At 43.4% G+C, this 18,502-nt stretch overlaps 1 protein-coding gene across 1 annotated transcript; it reads left to right on the forward strand.

The window, feature by feature from the left end:
• The first annotated feature begins 15,848 nt into the window (after positions 1–15,848).
• Positions 15,849–18,268, forward strand: LOC131913127 (heat shock protein HSP 90-beta). The gene has a single exon (XM_059265552.1). It carries the CDS (start codon positions 15,934–15,936, stop codon positions 18,106–18,108), a length of 2,175 nt encoding a protein of 724 aa, XP_059121535.1. The 5' UTR covers positions 15,849–15,933; the 3' UTR covers positions 18,109–18,268.
• Positions 18,269–18,502: the final 234 nt, after the last annotated feature.

Raw genomic sequence — 18,502 nt, forward strand, 5'->3', positions numbered from 1 at the left:
CCAGATATCAGTGAAGCCACTCGGGTCTACTGAGGTCATGTCAGAGACTCAGGAGGCAACCTAACGAGGTCCTGTTGACACAAGACAGCGCAACTTAAGTATTGATCTTCAAATAAGTAACTGCAAGAGACTGAAACTGATCAAAGTGCTTACATCAGATACTAAGGGCTGATGAGATATCTCAGTGGGTAAAGGTGCTTCTGCCCACGCCTGATGACCCAAATGCAGTTTCCAGATCCCATGGACAGGCAGAAGGAGAGAACTGACGCCATAATGTTACATGTTTATCCCCACATGCTTACCATGGCATGTGCACCCACATAGACACATAATAACAATAATTAATAATAATAATATGCACCTATGTACACACATAGTAACAACAACAATAATAATTAATGAGCACAAAAAAACTGAATTAAATAACTGTATGGAAAAATACCCCCCAAATCATTTAGGAACTTTATTAGTGATTATAGCAAAACAAAGCTAACACAAAAGGTCAATTGCTTCCTTATATATCTGCAATAAGTTTGAAATTTCCAACACAATGACATTTATATTAGTGCCAAAATAGAAAACAAAACAAAACAAAAACCAAAAACCCTGCAAAACAAAATTAAAGAAGAAATCCTTTGATTATAAACCTGACAGATATGTCCAAGATGTATATGAGAAAACCTACAAAAGTCTGATGAAATAAATCAAAGACGTAAGCTAGGCACAGTAGTTCACTGTCACAGTCCCAGAGAACAGGTGCTGGAATGGAAGAATCCCTTCCTGCAGGGCTGTGACATTCCCCAGGGCCACAGAGCAGAGCCTGTCTCAAATTAGAAGGCTGTACTAACTATTTGTCCATTGCTGTGATAAAGAAGTGTGACCAAAAATGACTCCTAGAAGAAAACGTTGATTGGGGCTTAGGGTTCTAGGCTGAGCAGGGCCCATCATGGCAGGGAGGCATAAGTCAAGTGGCGTGGCCGCCAGAGCGGGATCCTGAAAGACTACATCCTCAACCACAAGTGGAGGTTTACCCGGAAGTGGTCTGGTGTTTGTAAACTCTCAAAGCCCACCTCTAGTGATGCACTTCCTCCAGCAAGGCTGCAACTCCCCATGGGGAGCACATGTTCAAATGCCTATGGGGGACGTTTATCATTCAAACGACAACAAGAACGAAGGACAAAAAGATATAATTAAACAGGAAGCTAGTCCCCAAAGATCCTATTGTTTCTACTTCCCATAGAGTTCGGGTAATAGGAGTGGGAGACCAGCCCTGGCTTTTTATGTGGATGCTGGGAATTCGAACTCTGATCCTCATACTTGTGCAGCAAATGCTCTTGTCCTCTGAGCCATCTCCCCAATCCAGCTTGCACACAAATGCTCTGCCACAAAACTAGGGCCCCAGCTCTTGTGATTTTAGTTTCAACATGTATCTTACACTTTCTAGAATCCACTCCCAGGTTATCATGTTCCATGGAGATGTTTGTCACCTCGATCTGCTGTCTGCTGCCACCAGGTTTTAATTAATAATTAAATGAATTAAAGGTTTAATTAATTAAAGGGTTTTTTTGTGGTGTGTTTCTGTACCTGATTCACCTGACTCCCCACCTTGTCTTTAAGAGATTGGTATTTTCATCTGCTTAGTTTTCAGAGGACAGTCAGGATAACGTCTAAATTAAAGGAGAAGTCCCTTTGAAATGTCGAGTGATTGGAAGTGCATATACTCTATGGGAGGAAACTTCTGGAAAATATCCAAACGTTAGGGCCAGAGTTTCCTGCCACTGGGTCACTCGGCCTGTGGTGGCAGGCATGCTCTTCCTTCCTTCTCCAGATCACTGCCTCTTGCTGGGAATGATGTTGACCTACACAGTACAGAGACTTCCAGAATTCATATTTTATAAGACATTTGTGTTGTGGCTGATCTTGAAGGTAGAATTTATATATTTTTAATACTTTCTTTGCAACATAAATGTACACATTTCAGAATAAGTGGCGGGAAATCGTATCTACCTTTTTACCAACTAACAAAAGTGTTTCTCAATGTTTTAATGTGGAAATCTCTTTTGTTTATGAAATTTATTCGTTTGAAAATAAGCAGCCCATCTGGTTGGGTAGCTATCTCTCTAATTCACTTAACCATTTCCAATTTCATTGTATATTAATAAATGTATGTTGTATATTTATTATACAGCATATGTACACAGTCTTACATATTTATGACAAAACAGGATCTAATTTCTCTACCTGTTGATCCTGTCCTTGAATGCTGAGCTCTGTAGTTGTGGAGTGTGCAACCAACATTTGGATGCTGGGACTGAAAGCAATCCATATAGTTACAGTCATCCAAGGCCACATCTAATGTTGAATTATAGCCTGAAAATACCGAGGCACCTCCCTGGGTACCTCTTGGGCAACCTGTATTTTTCCTGGGAAGGAAGGAATACAGATGATAATGAGGTGTTACAAATTACCTTTGCATCTCCTGATCTCATTTTATCTTTCTTATATCTGTTTTCTATGAAGGATGGGAATGATTACAACCCACATTTTCATACTGTATTAGAGATGAGAAAAAATGATGAATACATGACTTTCCTGGATGATAAGTAGTAGAACTAAGCCTTTGGCCCTAAAGCAGTACTTCACATTATGAGGCTTTGCCCAGGGCAGGGAAGACAATGGCTCAATCTATAAAGTGCTTGCCTTGCAAGTATAAGGCCCAGAGTTCAATATCCCAAGCCGACGTTAACAAGCCTGTTGTAGTGGTGAATGTTTGTAAAAACAGAGCTGGAGCGGGGAGACAAGCGGGTCTGCGGCTCTCAATAGCCAGCCAGGTTAGCCTGTTTGGCAAGCTCCTGGCCAGGGAGAGACTCTGTCTCCAAAAAAAAGGGAGGAAATCTCCGAGGAATATCTCTCTCTGTCTCTGTCTCTCTCTGTCTCTGTCTTTGTCTGTGTGTGTGTGTGTGTGTGTGTGTGTGTGTGTGTGTGTGTGTGTATGTGTGTGTGTTAGAGTGCATACTTAACATGCATAGGAACTCTGCGTTCCATCCCTAGCATCAGAGGGGAAGAGAGAGAGAACAAAAGATCTTTACCTTTTGTTGTTTTTCTACTCTGAATTTTTTTTCATGTACCCACATCTTCCTTCCTAGCAAGTAACTAATACATTTCAATCCGTTCTGACTGCTGACAGCAATAAAATCTATAACTGCACTTAAGTTTTCAAAAGGAAATTTCTGAATCTCCAGCAATGCCGACGAGAATTAAAAAAGCATGGTATCTTTCCTGTCATTGGAGGTATTCTCCCTTCAGGATAGGCATGCCACGTAAGGATTATATGTGTTAGATTCCTGACACTGTGTAAGAGACACCCACCACCTGCTCCTAAGCTGTAACCACTTCTAGGGCATTTAACAAAATCTTATGTTTTATATATTTTTTCTCATTTCCGTTCACTCTTAAGATGGGACTAAGGCAATGGATCACTGTTGTAGTTGGTGGCAGTTTTAACTTCACAGCGAATATGAGGCATAATTTATGCTAATTTACAGGGCAAGGATTTTTCCTCTATCACAGGGAATACTTAAGCCATTTGCATCTGCTTGTATTTATCTCTGGCAAGACTAGATAATGCTAAAAATAGAATATATTATGAAACAAAACAATCTAATTGTATGTATGCAGTTGAAAATACAACGTTATACCAGGTTTTGTGTTTTTCTTCCTTTAAATACTGAGGTTTCGGGTACTATTACATATATTTACAGTCTTGAGAACCAAACCAGTTTTAACCAGATTAGAAAATAGACTACATACGATGATAACATGATGCCGACAGAAATGAACTGAATAATTAAATCTCTGGTTAATACATCAACACCAAAGTAATACTGAGACCCTCTGCTCATCAGTGAATACTTTCATGGATTTTATTTTAAAGTCTTATGTCCACAAAGGAGGACTGTCAAAATGGTTATTAAATCAGAGAATGTGAACACCCACAAACAGACGACTCTTTTCATCTTAGCTGCAAGAAAGAAATCTATAATTGAATGATAAGGAAAATCTGGAAAGGGGTTACATATGCTATATTAAATTTTATATCTAGAATGTGCATACACATATGACAAAAAATTCTACATGAGGCTGAGAAATGAGCATCATGAGAGGGATTATTTAAGATGACTATCATGGATTTGTAAAAAGGAACGTTTTAAAATGAGAAATATTTATACCTCTTTCCCTCTTTGTGGTCTGGAAGGCTTTGTCTCAACCACAGTCCTCATCCTCATTAGCCCCCAGCCTGTTGTGCATGGTTGCCTAGTCAGTTTTCTCTCTTCGGATGTTTTAATCACAGCTGCTATTTTCGTTGCATCTTTTAATGAAAGAAGTGAAACACGGAGAGAGAAGATTGAGGCCACAGAGTCGGTACCCAGAGCTTGTCTGGGACAGGTGCTGAGCACACACTGTGTGAGTGGACGGTGCTGAGCGCACACTGGGTGAGTGGACGGTGCTGAGCTCGCACTGGGTGAGTGGACGGTGCTGAGCACGTACTGGGTGAGTGGACAGTGCTGAGCACACACTGGGTGAGTGGACGGTGCTGACTGAGTGAGTGGACAGTGTTGAGCGCGCACTGGGTGAGTGGACGGTGCTGACTGAGTGAGTGGACGGTGCTGAGCACGTACTGGGTGAGTGGACGGTGCTGAGCACACACTGGGTGAGTGGACGGTGCTGACTGAGTGAGTGGACGGCGCTGAGCACACACAGGGTGAGTGGACGGCGCTGAGCGCACACTGGGTGAGTGGACGGTGCTGAGCGCACACTGGGTGAGTGGACGGCGCTGAGCGCGCACTGAGTGAGTGGACGGTGCTGAGCGCGCACTGAGTGAGTGGACGGCGCTGAGCGCGCACAGGGTGAGTGGACGGCGCTGAGCTCACACGGGGTGAGTGGACGGTGCTGAACGCACACTGGGTGAGTGGACGGCGCTGAGCTCACACTGGGTGAGTGGACGACGCTGACTGGGTGAGTGGACGGTGCTGAGTGCACACTGGGTGAATGGATCTTTGCAGCCAGGCAGTTACTGAAAAAGCTAAAGGACCCATATTGCAGTATAAGATCACAAGGACAAATAAACGAAATAATCCTATCTTTAAATTTTGGTATTGTGTTTCCAGTTATTTTTATATTTATTAATTTTTTTAAAATTTATTTTTGAGGCTATAATTCAGTTACAACACTTCTACCTTCCCTCCTTCCGTCCCTCCAAATCCTCCCACATACCCATCCCTGCTTTCCTTCAAATTCATGGCCTCCTTTTTATGAATATATATATATATATATATATATATATATATATATATATATATATATATATATATTGCTTTTTGAGACATGGTTTCTCTGTGTAAGAACCCTATCCTGGCTGTCCTGGAACTCACTCTGGTCTTGAACACAGGGATCTGCCTGCCTTTGCCTCCCGAGTGCTGGTACTAAAGCTGTGTGCTACCACCAACAGTCGAGGTTTTTTTTTTAAAGTCCTTTAAAATATTTATTTAGTCAGATGTAGTGGCACCTGCCTTTAATCCCAGCACTCAGGAGGCAGAGGTGGTGAATCTCTGTGAATTTGCGGCCAGCCTGATCTACAGAGTGAGATCTTGGCCAGCCAGGGTTACATAGTGATGTATTGTTTCAGTTTTTTAAAATATAAATTATATCTTTGGAAAGGAATGTCACTATTGCTCAAGCTGACCATAATTTCTGAGCTCAAGTGATCCTCTTGTCTTAGCCTTTTCAGTAGCTGGAACTACGGGCACATCCCATTGCCCTAGCTCCCAACCTCAAATCTCCTCCTCCAGCAAGTGCCTCACTTGGCTCCTGAAAGGAGTTCCAAGGACGCAGAAAAGGAGTCCACAGGGAGGACCTAGGTGGTGAGAGGGATGGATCTACCTAGTTACTGGGGAGTGGTTGGCCGGACTTGCAGGAAAGCCCCAAATGACCAGCAGGACTTGTGCCTATGGGAGATGGCTAAGGGAGAAGGGAGCTGGGGTGCAAAGGAGCCCTCTCAACATTTCACAAGGTGAGAACACGGAGGAGACGTGGGCGGTGCAGGCTGCCGCTCTGTAAACACTGGGCAGGCCCACGGGTCTGGGGTGCATCAGGCAGCGGTAGAAGAGAATAATGAAAAGCGGTGAGTAGATTCTTTTGTGAAATGCCTCTGTTTAATTCAGGAGGCAAGCGAGAGCTGATGAAAATCCTTTATTTTATTCCTTTTGGTTTCTAAAGAGCATTTAAAAAACGTTTTGAGTTCTTTCACGGGAAGACATCTAAAACGTGAAACGTATTGTTGCTGGTGTTTAAGATTCATACCTCTTGCCAGGGTAGTGGCACACGCTTTTAAATGATGGCTCTTTTTCTTAAGAAGCCTCACGCAGCCTTGGGTGCATACAATTGCTGTTTTCTTGTATATGCGTGAAGCCTGCACCTAAATATGTTACTTTTCTTAATAAACTCCAACTTTGATTCAAAAGGAAAAAGAGCAGCGACGAGTCTTGGCCTTTGCATTAAAAAATTAATTTACATTTGATCATGAGCCTAAACGTAAGAGCTAAAAGCAAAACATTTCTAGAGGAAAATGGGGGGGGGAGCTATCTTAGTGACTGTCTTTTGCAAAGATTTCTCAGACACAAAAACCATTGCTATAACAAAAAAAAAATAAGTTGGGCTTTAAATTAAAATGCAAATTAAAATTTCAATGAGATGCCTGATGGTATGGATAATATTAAAAAGACCACATCCTGTGGTGGTGGCGAACGCCTTTAATCCCCTCACTCTAGGCAGAGGCAGGAGGATCTCTGTGAGTTTAAGGCCAGACTGGTCTACAGAGCGAGTTCAAGGACAGCCAGAGCTGTTTGTTATACAGAAAAACCCTGTCTTGAAAAACAAAACAAACACACAAAAAAGACAGACCACAGTAGAGCTTGGTGAGGCCGTGGAGGACCTGCGCTGTCATGGATGGTGGGTGGGAGTGCAAGATGGGACAGGAAATGATGTTCTATAGATGAACCACTTTTTAAAAAATTAAACATACAGCCCAGCCCCTCAACCTTTGGGTATCTCCCCAAGCGAAATGGAAACAAAACAAGTCAAACACTCACCTATAAATGCTCACAGTGGTTTGATTTGTGATAGGTCCTGACTGAGAATAACTCAAATATCCATCAATAGACACATAGATTAAAAGAAAAAAAATCGTGGCATAGTCACACAGTGAAAATCGGAACAAGAACTAACTGTTAACATTAGAGGAGGAAAATCCCCTCAAAATAATTGTGTTAAGTGAAATAAGCCAGGGCAGGGGGGACCTGTCTGATGTTTTTTCTTATGGTAGAATAATGAGCCAGATGAAGTCTCTGGCCTGTATTCTGGTGGTGGTGAAAAGTTTGAGTAAATAAACAAACACAATAGAATGTCAAGTGGAAGGACGACTACGGAGAAGAGGAAAGTGGCTGAGGGGAAAAGGGGGAAGGGCCGGTGTGGTGGTTTGAATAAGAATGGTCAACGCTTAGTCACCAGGAAGTGGAGTTATTTGATAAGATTAGAAGGATTAGGAGGTGTGGCCTTGTTGGTGGAAGTGTGTCACCGGGGATGGGCTTTGAGGTTTCAGAAGCTCATGCCAGGATGCCAGCACCCCCATCTCTTTCTCTCTCTCTCTGCCAGCGGATCAGGATGTAGCTCTTAGCTTCTGCTCCAGCACAATGTCTGCCTGCACACCACCGTGATCCTGCCATGACGATAATGGACTGAACATCTGAAACTGTGTGAAAGCTCCCAATGAAATTCTTTCTTTTCTAAGTATTGCCTTGGTCATGTTGTCTCTTCACAGCAGTAGAACAGTGACTAAGACTGAGAAGTGCCTGTGCTATTTGTGACAGGAAGTCCTGGAAGTCTACAGGTGACATCCTCCAGTGCCCTAGGCATGCTGGAATGATTTGGTACACGCTAGTTTTACTCTTATCTGTGACTTTGGGGCCTCGATCTGTTCATGAGGTGGTACTGTGCTGGAAACAAATGGGAGTTGCAGTGCAAACACGCCAGCTTCCTTCCCACTGTTGAGGACTCTGAGGTCTGTGCCACAGGTCTCCGGGAGGTTCCTTGTGGCATGGATTGATCCTCAGCTGTTCTCAGTGGTATGCAGGCCATTATAGAAGTCTGTATTGGCTTTCCCCTTCTCTGTCTCACCTCTTCGCTCCTCCCCCATTTCTCCCCAGTACCACATTTTACAGAGTCTACATATGCTACTTATACTCTAATGCTTAGTGTTGAAGAACCCAGTAGTTCTTCAACTAAGTCTGTAGATCTAAGGAGGGAGACTCAGGACGAGGCTCTGGAATTGGATAACCGGCTGGTCAACAAAGACCAGATGGCAACAAAGACTCAGTTTTCATCAACAAATGGGCATTCTGCAGCCTCATCATTACTGACATAGTGTTCAGATGGAAGAAAGTACGTTGGGCAGATGTTAACAGAAATGTATGGGGTTGAGGGAGGGAGGGAGTAACGGTCACTCTGAGACTTACAGAGCTGGGTTGATTCCTGTTAACTTATATAGAAGCCACGAAGGAAGAAAATACCATTATTTCAGGAAACCAGTATGAGCTGAAAACCAGACACCTTTCTGTAACATCATTTTTGTAGGAAGCAAGGAGAGTTAGCTGGAAAACAAGACTCAGATTCAATGGTAAACTAAACAGATCTGTAAAGAAGATTGGCTTCAGAACCCAGCAGGTTTCTTAAGCTAAAGTCAGGGGCTTGCTTAGGAAGAAGCACCCTGACACTCTGATGTGGGTATCTGGGTGATAGACTTGAGGACTTTATATCTCCAGATTGCTCTCAGCATTCTAAGTTAGAGTATTTTGGACTTTCTCCTTTGCTAAGTAAAGCCAGGCTTCTGTTGCCTGGAGCCTGTGCAGAGGCCTCACATAGAGCAGATGCATCGCAAGATAACACTCCTCTGTATTTCCTTACATCTCTTCTCGGCTTCTAGACCAATAATTAGAAGGTTTTTTTATGAGACACACAGGGAAATACTGTTATGTGGAAAAGGGATGATTCCCAAAAAGCACTGCAGAAGCCTGGCAAGTATGTACCAACAAGAACCAGAGAATGTACCTTGGAAAGGATCTTTTTTTTTTTTCTATTATCAGCTTGATACAGTATAAATACTTATAATGAAAATAAATGTTTCATTGAGGCTTGCCCAGTAATTGAGTAAAACCAAAACTTATTATAAGTCACAGTCATCCTAGGGTCCCCCCTGCTATATAGCCTCTCTGGTTCTGTGGGTTGCAGTCTGATTGTTCTTTGTTTTATATCTAGAATCCACATGTGAGTGAGTACATACCATGTTTGTCCTTCTGGGTTTGGGTTACCTCACTCAGGATGGTATTTTCTAGTTCCATTCATTTGCCTGCAAATTTCATGCTGTCATTGTTTTTCTTTGCTGAGTAGTACTCCATTGTGTGTATGTACCACATTTTCTTAATCCGTTCTTCAGTTGACGGGCATCTAGGTTGTTTCCAGGTTCTGGCTATTACATATTATATAGTGCTGCTATGAACATAGTTGAGCATATATCTTTGTGGTATGATTGAGCATTCCTTGGGTATATGCCCAAGAGTGGTATGGCTGGGTCTTGAGGTAGATCGATTCCCAATTTTCTGTGAAACCACCATACTGATTTCCACAGTGGTTGTACAAGTTTGCATTCCCACCAACAGTGGAGGAGTGTTCCCTTTGCTCCAAATCCTCTCCAACATTGACTGTTATTAGTGTTTTTGATCATAGCCATTGTGACAGGTGTAAGGTGGTATCTCAGAGTCATTTTGATTTGCATTTCTCTGATGATTAAGCATGCTGAGCATTTCTTTAAATGTCTTTCAGCCATTTGTGATTCTTCTTTTGAGAATTCTCTGTTTAGCTCTTTAGCCCATTTTTTAATTGGTTTGTTCAGTATTTTAATGTCTAGTTTCTTGAGTTCTTTATATACTTTGGAGATCAGTCCTCTGTCAGATGTGGGGTTGGTGAAGGTCTTTTCCCATTCTGTAGGCTGTCTTTTTGTCTTATTGACCGTGTCTTTTGCCCTGCAAAAGCTTCTCAGTTTCAAGAGGGCCCATTTATTAATTGTTGTGCTCAGTGTCTGTGCTGCTGGTGTTACATTTAGGAAGTGGTCTCCTGTGCCAATGCGTTGAAGAGTACTTCCTACTTTCTCTTCTATCAAGTTTAGTGTGACTGGATTTATGTGGAATGGATCTTAAAGCACTAAGAACGGCAGAATACACGGCTCGGCAGGGGAGAGCACACCAAAGTCGGTGCGTTATCGAGTAACTCAAGATGTATGGTAGAATGACGAGAAGAATGCTTAACATGTGGCATGCCAGCTCTTGAAGTTGAATACAGCAGTAGCACTGGAACTTCTTAGAAGAGAGATATGGAAGGTGTCTGAAGGTTGGAAGAGGTTAGAAATAAGAATGTGCTTATTACCAGAGGCCTCGACAATGAACAGTGTTCCTCAGTGGGGCCCAGAGGATGCACCTCTTGTTAAATGATGAGGAAAGTCCTAGTGCATTCTGAGAAGCTCAGAATTGTCTGTCCTTAGATCAAGGTTGGTGGTGAGAGATGCTGCATAGTCGGTGAGGATAACAAGAGTCTAGAGACTGGTTGGTGGTACCAAACCACCAGCAACAGAGAGGCTACCGTTAGGGCCATGTTTCCCCCCAAGCTAATTCTGAGGACCAAATGTTGAGGAGTGAAAAAAGAATCTCAGAAGAGCACATAATTATTTATGGCTTTGTAAAATATGGAAAATAAAAAAGATGTGTATGCATGAATGATAGGTAAATGCACAAAACTAGAATAACTGAATTCTGGGAGAAGGTGGGGGGAGAATGGGGATAAAGAGGGGGTGCATAGAGGAATGCTTAAGAATCATCACCCGCAATATTCTTTCTCAAGCCAGCGGGTGTGTAGTTTACACAGGTGTTCCCTTTATAGTTTTTTGGATGTGCTTAATCTTTAATAAATAATTTAAAGAAATAGTGCTTAACCGCAATTTCTCATCGGATGTGACTCACAGTAAAGAGTAGTTTATGAGTCAGGGTTATCTAGAATCACAGAACTTATGAAATGAGTCTCTCTATATATCTGTCTATTTATCTACATGTAAATCTACATATATATGTATATATGCATAAATATACATATATATGGGAATTTATTAGAATAGCTTACAGTCTAGCTTGCCCAACAATGACTAGCTGTGAATGGAAGGTTCAAGAATCTAGCAGTTGCTCAGTCCCATGAGGCCGGCTGTCTCAGCTGGTCTTCTGTATATACTGGAGTCCTGAAGAAGCAGGCTCCAATGCCAGAGAAGGAATGATGTGCTGACAAGGCAAGAGCAAGAAGGCAGAGAAAAAAAGCTTTCTTCTTCTGTGTCCTTACATAGATTTCTAGCAGAAGGTGTATCTTATTAAAGGTGTATCTTTCCACCTCAAAATTTTGGTTAAAGGTGTGTGTCTTCCCGGCTCAAGATCTGGATCAAAGGCATATGTCTTGTCACCACAAAGGTCCAGAGTAGAAGTGGATTCACCCACTTCAAAGCAAGCAGCAAATCTCTCATAGGTGTGCCCTCCATTCCTAAATTGTAGTTTATTCCAAATACAGTCAAGTTGACAACCAAGAATAACCATCACAAGTAGTGAAGTACATATGGGTATTGGGCCTTGCACCAAATAGATCCTCTCACTGATCCTGGAGTTCATTGACTTAGCTAGACAACTGGTCAGGGATCCTCTTGTCTCAGTTCCCTAGTGCTAGGATTACATGCACATGCCAATGTTCCTAGCTTTGACATGGGTGTTGGGGATCCAAACTCAGCTCCTTATGCTTACATGTCAAGCCCTTTACTGACTGAGCCATATTCTCAGACCTCTGAGGTTTCACATGCAGTTTTGGTAATATTTATCCAGCAGGGTAGTAGTGCTGGGCAAATGATGCAATTTATGTACCATCTACTCGAGCTGGTACACAGCTAACGCTCATGGAATAATACTTCCTATTCTGATTTGCCCATGCTTCCCACCTTTTTCTCTTTAGAAATTTCCCATCTTCTTCATGTAACTTCATTCAATTTAATTTGTCCTGCAAACAAAGTATTATGTGGGTGGGCTGTGCGCCTTCATTTTCAAATGTATATTTTAGTTTCCAGACTGATCTCAATTTCAACCCTTAGTTCACAGCTTAGGTTGGCACATGGAAAAAGATCAATCTATCTTAGCAAATACACAAATGAAACAGGTAGATATTGTGGGCTGAATCATGTTCCCTCAAAATTCCTATGTTGTGAACCTAACCTCTGAGAGCTCAGGATATAACTGTGTTTACAGATAAGGTTTTGAAACTAGTGATAAATTTGAAACGAGGCTGTTAGAATAGAGCCCTGCTCCAGTACTGCTGATGTCTTTGTCAGAAATAGAGGTAAAGCCAAAGACCCACACACACAAAGAAGAGCTCGGGGAGAAGACAGACATCTGCAAACCAAGTAGAGAGGTCTCACGGTCACTGGACCCAACACCTTAGCCACCAAGACTATGAGAAAATAAGTTTCTGTTGTTCAAGTCATCTAGCCCCTGGCATTTGGTAAGGAATCCCTAATAAACTAATGTAGCAGGGCAAGTATAAGGACCCCATTTGTAAACATGGAAAATGTAAAGATGTACAGCATCATGAGCTGTGAATGGCTGAATTGGTGCCGTGGTTCCCTCCCACTACTTTCTGCTACTTTTCATGGTATGCTTTGTTAAGACCTATCAAGCTAGACATACTTAACTTTTAAGTTAAATTATGTTTTTATCAAAATAGTATAGGGGTATGCAAAGAAAAATTAGCCCTTGCCTTTTCCTCCTTTATGAGACTAATGTGCTATCCACATAGTTAGTGAGGCACTTTTTCCTTTATCTAATATGGTTTCCTTAGGGGCCATTTTCAACTCTTAGGACACCCCCCACTTAGTATTAGCATCTGTAAGCTTATACAGATGGGTCCTAATTTTTCACATCAGGACATCAGGACATCATCTATTAATTTCCCATTATTAGAGATGAACCATTAGTAATCTCAAGACATACACACACACACACACACCTCCATTATTGAGCTTTTTTCCTTTTGAGATAGGGTCTCATGTAGTCCAGGCTGGCCTCAAAGGTGCTATGTAACCGAGAAGATGGCTTTGAACTTTGATCCTCCTACTTGTACATCTTGAGCTCTGGGATTGTAGCATTGAACCCAGGGGTCTGTGCATGCTAGGCAAGTATCACCAACTGAGCTACATCCCTAGTCCTCCTTTTATTTAACATTCATCTGTCACAATCTTCATGTCTTCTTTCCTTCCATATTGTCTTAGTTTTCTTACTTTTTTTTTTTTTTTTTTTTTTTTTTTTTTTTTTTTATAAAACTTTTACGTTAGACTTTCTTCAAATATCTGGTGATCATTGACGGCCATTTATGTGGGTTTTTTTTCCTTTTTTTCTTGAGTTACAATATAATTACTCCTCTTTCCTTCTCCCAAACCCTCTCATTTATCCCCCTTGTTCTCTTTCAAATTCATGGCCTCTTTTCTTTAATGTTGTTACATATATATGTGCATGTACGTATACACACACACACACAAACCCTCCTAAATACACAAATACAATCTGCTCAGTCTATATGATGGTACTTGTGTGTACGTTTTCAGGGTTGGATAACCAAGCGGTGTGAGTGCTCTTCCCTGGGGAAGCCTGTCTCTCCTGCTCCCAGCATTCCGTGGTTGCCTGTAGCTCTGTGCGTGTGGTTGCGGCCTCAGGAGTTCCCTGCTTTACTCCGTGTCAGCATGCTGGTGCTGTTCTCGTCTGACTTAGCTTCTTGCAGTGGCTGCTGGTGTTCTGTGACAGTGGCGTGTGTTCTGATGGACTGGCTCGTTTTTTGCCAGATACCTGTGGGAGCTCAAGCCGTGGCTTCCTTGTCTTTGAGTCAGACACTCCTGATGGCCACCATGTTCTATTTTCTAGAATTTTCTGACATTCACTCTCTGTAGTCATCACCTTTTTTTGTTGTTGTTCTCTTTGTGCCTTTTGTAGCTTAAAAAAAAATCCCTCTATTGTTGCCTTAGGGGGTTTTGGGAGGAAGCATAAACAGACACAGGTTGCTAACCAGGAGTCCACCTTTCTAATTTTTGACTTCTCTTGAATTTTATTATTAGTCAATAAATATTGGTTACTTTCAGTTCAGTGCAAATGAATGAGAATTTCCCTAGGCAGCCCCTTTCCAGCAGCTGCTGCAGTGGCTTCTTTACAGAGAAAGCCATGTGTGAAGGGCAACGTAACAGCATCTACTCTGGTGCCACTCACATCAGACTTTGTGCTTAGAGAAAGGTCAGCCAGCCACTCTGGTGATGTTTCTGTGGATCCCGAGGAGGATGAAGAAGGCGTCTGCACGAGCATGGCCTAGTGTGAGGTGGCAGAGACGGAAAGAGGCGAGACCTGGGATGGGGACATCTGACATGAAGGGCCAAACCCCAAGAAGTTGAAGAGGCATCTACATTCCGGGGGTTAGCTGGGTGAGCTGTAAGGCCCAAACCGGGGGTAAGAAGGTGTCTTCATGTGGGGATGGCCTGGCACAGAGGTCAGGCTGAAGAGGGTAGGGGCAGCTAAAGGGATAATCAAGTAAATAGATGTATTCGGGATAACTGTAGCCAGATTTCTCACTATAGGAGAATGAAGTCAAGTATGAAAAGAGAAAGGAAGTAGGGAAAAACACCGTTGAACCAGAAGTAACTGCCAGTGCGAGGTTATGGGATGCAATGTGTCTATGACACCTGCTTGCTCAGTGCAGTGTGAGTAAGTGACGTCTTTGTGCGTGTGCCACCTATTCTGCCACCCAAGGGTCCACGAGTTAGGAACGGAAACTGCAGCCACCAGTTCTGCAGAGATCTTGGCTTCCAAGTTGTCACTTGAGAGGAACGAGGACTCCTTGACTGGGTGCCAGACTTGGCCAAAAATAAATAAATAGCAACCATTCCTTGCATATAAACTTATTGCACGAAACACATCTATACTAAATATTGATTCATTATTCATCTGAAATTCAAATTTGTCTGATTGTCCTGTCATTTGCTTGGCAACATGCTCCTTGGAGAAATGACTGACTCCACCATCACTGGGACAAGGAAAGCACAAGATGAGCCCGGAACATTTTGTTGTGTTTTAAAGGAAGTAAATGTTCAGAGCTGGTGAGATGGCTCCGCAGGGAAAGGCACTTGCTGTCAAGCCTGATGTCCTGAGTTCAATCCCTGGGACCTCCCTGGGGGAAGGAGAGCCAACTCCTGCAAACATTCCCGGGGCCTGTACATATACTTCCACACTCATACATACAGCACTAAGAAGTGTAACAAGAGGCTGGAGAAGAGGGCTTGGCGGTTGAAGCTGTTGCAGAGGGCTAGTTTGGTTCCCAGTGCCCACACGAGGTGGCTCAAAGCCACCTCTAATTTCAGCCCCGGGTGATCCAGTCCCCTCTTCTGGCCTCTTCGGGCCCAATGCATGCATGTACATATACCCCCCACCTCATACATATAATTAAAAAATAAGTCTTTAATGAGTGTAAAAAAGAAATATTCAGAGAATAATGGGCCAAAATGATAGAATCCAGGCTAAAGGGGATTCTGCTGGCTAAATATGGGCCAATTTGAGCATCAAAACAATCATTACTACCAACAGCTCATAGCCCACTGAGCAAAATAAAAATTGATAATCCGGAGTCACCCCCGCGCAGCCTAGGCTTGGTGTGCGAGTCGGACGCGCTCCGTGCCCACCGTGCTCTGTGCTACCGCTTGGCTTTCCCGTCAAGATGCCTGAGGAAGTGCACCATGGAGAGGAAGAGGTGGAGACCTTTGCCTTTCAGGCAGAAATCGCTCAGCTCATGTCCCTCATCATCAATACTTTCTATTCCAACAAGGAAATTTTCCTCCGAGAGTTGATCTCTAATGCTTCTGATGCCTTGGACAAAATCCGCTATGAGAGCCTGACAGACCCTTCCAAGTTGGACAGTGGTAAAGAGCTGAAAATTGACATCATCCCCAACCCTCAAGAGCGAACACTGACTTTGGTGGACACAGGCATCGGCATGACCAAGGCTGATCTCATAAATAACTTGGGAACCATTGCTAAGTCTGGCACAAAGGCATTCATGGAGGCGCTGCAGGCTGGTGCGGACATCTCCATGATTGGGCAGTTTGGTGTTGGATTCTACTCCGCCTATCTAGTGGCAGAGAAAGTGGTGGTGATCACAAAGCACAATGATGACGAGCAGTATGCCTGGGAGTCGTCCGCAGGCGGATCCTTCACAGTCCGTGCAGACCATGGTGAGCCCATTGGCCGGGGTACCAAAGTGATCCTTCATCTCAAAGAAGACCAGACAGAATACTTAGAGGAGAGGAGGGTCAAGGAAGTGGTGAAGAAACACTCACAGTTCATAGGCTATCCCATCACCCTCTACTTGGAGAAGGAACGAGAGAAAGAGATCAGTGATGATGAGGCAGAGGAAGAGAAGGGTGAGAAAGAGGAGGAAGAGAAGGATGATGAGGAGAAGCCTAAGATTGAAGACGTGGGATCAGATGAGGAGGATGATGGTGGCAAAGATAAGAAGAAGAAAACAAAGAAGATCAAGGAGAAGTACATTGATCAGGAGGAGCTGAATAAGACTAAGCCCATTTGGACCAGGAACCCTGATGACATCACTCAAGAGGAATATGGGGAATTCTACAAGAGCCTCACCAATGATTGGGAGGACCACTTGGCAGTCAAGCACTTCTCTGTAGAAGGTCAGTTGGAATTCAGAGCATTGCTCTTCATTCCACGGCGAGCTCCCTTTGACCTTTTTGAGAACAAGAAGAAGAAGAACAACATCAAGCTGTATGTGCGTCGTGTGTTCATCATGGACAGCTGTGATGAGCTGATACCTGAGTACCTCAACTTTATCCGTGGTGTGGTTGACTCTGAGGACCTGCCCCTGAACATCTCCCGAGAAATGCTCCAGCAGAGCAAGATCCTGAAAGTCATCCGCAAAAACATTGTGAAGAAGTGCCTTGAGCTCTTCTCTGAGTTGGCTGAAGACAAAGAGAACTACAAGAAATTTTATGAGGCCTTCTCCAAGAATCTAAAGCTTGGAATCCATGAAGACTCCACAAACCGTCGACGTCTCTCTGAGCTGCTCCGCTATCACACCTCTCAGTCTGGAGATGAGATGACTTCCCTGTCAGAGTATGTGTCTCGTATGAAGGAGACACAGAAGTCCATCTACTATATCACTGGTGAGAGCAAAGAGCAGGTGGCCAACTCTGCCTTTGTGGAGCGTGTGCGGAAGCGGGGCTTTGAGGTGGTGTACATGACGGAGCCTATCGACGAGTACTGCGTGCAGCAGCTCAAGGAGTTCGATGGAAAGAGCCTGGTCTCTGTGACTAAGGAAGGCCTGGAGCTACCAGAGGATGAGGAAGAGAAGAAGAAAATGGAGGAGAGCAAGGCAAAGTTTGAAAATCTCTGCAAGCTCATGAAGGAGATCCTGGATAAGAAGGTTGAGAAGGTGACAATCTCCAACAGGCTTGTGTCTTCGCCCTGCTGCATTGTGACAAGCACCTATGGCTGGACAGCCAACATGGAGCGGATCATGAAGGCCCAGGCTCTTCGAGATAACTCTACAATGGGCTACATGATGGCCAAAAAGCACCTCGAGATCAACCCTGACCACCCCATCGTGGAGACCCTGAGGCAGAAGGCGGAGGCAGACAAAAATGACAAGGCTGTCAAGGACCTGGTGGTGCTGCTGTTCGAAACTGCTCTCCTCTCCTCTGGTTTCTCACTTGAGGATCCCCAAACCCACTCCAACCGTATCTACCGCATGATCAAACTAGGCCTGGGTATTGATGAAGACGAGGTAACAGCGGAGGAGCCCAGTGCTGCTGTTCCTGATGAGATCCCCCCACTCGAGGGTGATGAGGATGCCTCCCGCATGGAAGAAGTAGATTAGAGACCCCTGGGAAGCCCATGTCCTCTGTATAGTTTCCCTTTGGCTCCCCCAGCAGCCTTGACTATCCCTGACCTACCTGGCTCTCTGCTCATGCTAGAGGATCTCTTTTGTCCTGTCCTTGTGCCTTAAGGCAGGAAAGTCCCCTCCCACAGAATAGCAGGGTTGGGTATTGTGTATTGTGGTTTTTGTTTGTTTTATTTTGTTCTGAAATTAAAAGTATGCAAAATAAAGAAGATGCCATTTAAAAAAAAAAATTGATAATCCACCCTGATAAAATGAAAAGAATAAAAGTTTGGTGAAGAATATACTATAAACAGAGAGGTAAAATATTTGCTCAAAAGTTAGTTACTAATTTCAAGTGAGAGATTCAGCAGCTTCACTCTGGGTTCCTGGT

The sequence above is a fragment of the Peromyscus eremicus genome, chromosome 6, assembly GCF_949786415.1.
Source record: "Peromyscus eremicus chromosome 6, PerEre_H2_v1, whole genome shotgun sequence".
Taxonomy (NCBI): domain Eukaryota; kingdom Metazoa; phylum Chordata; class Mammalia; order Rodentia; family Cricetidae; genus Peromyscus; species Peromyscus eremicus.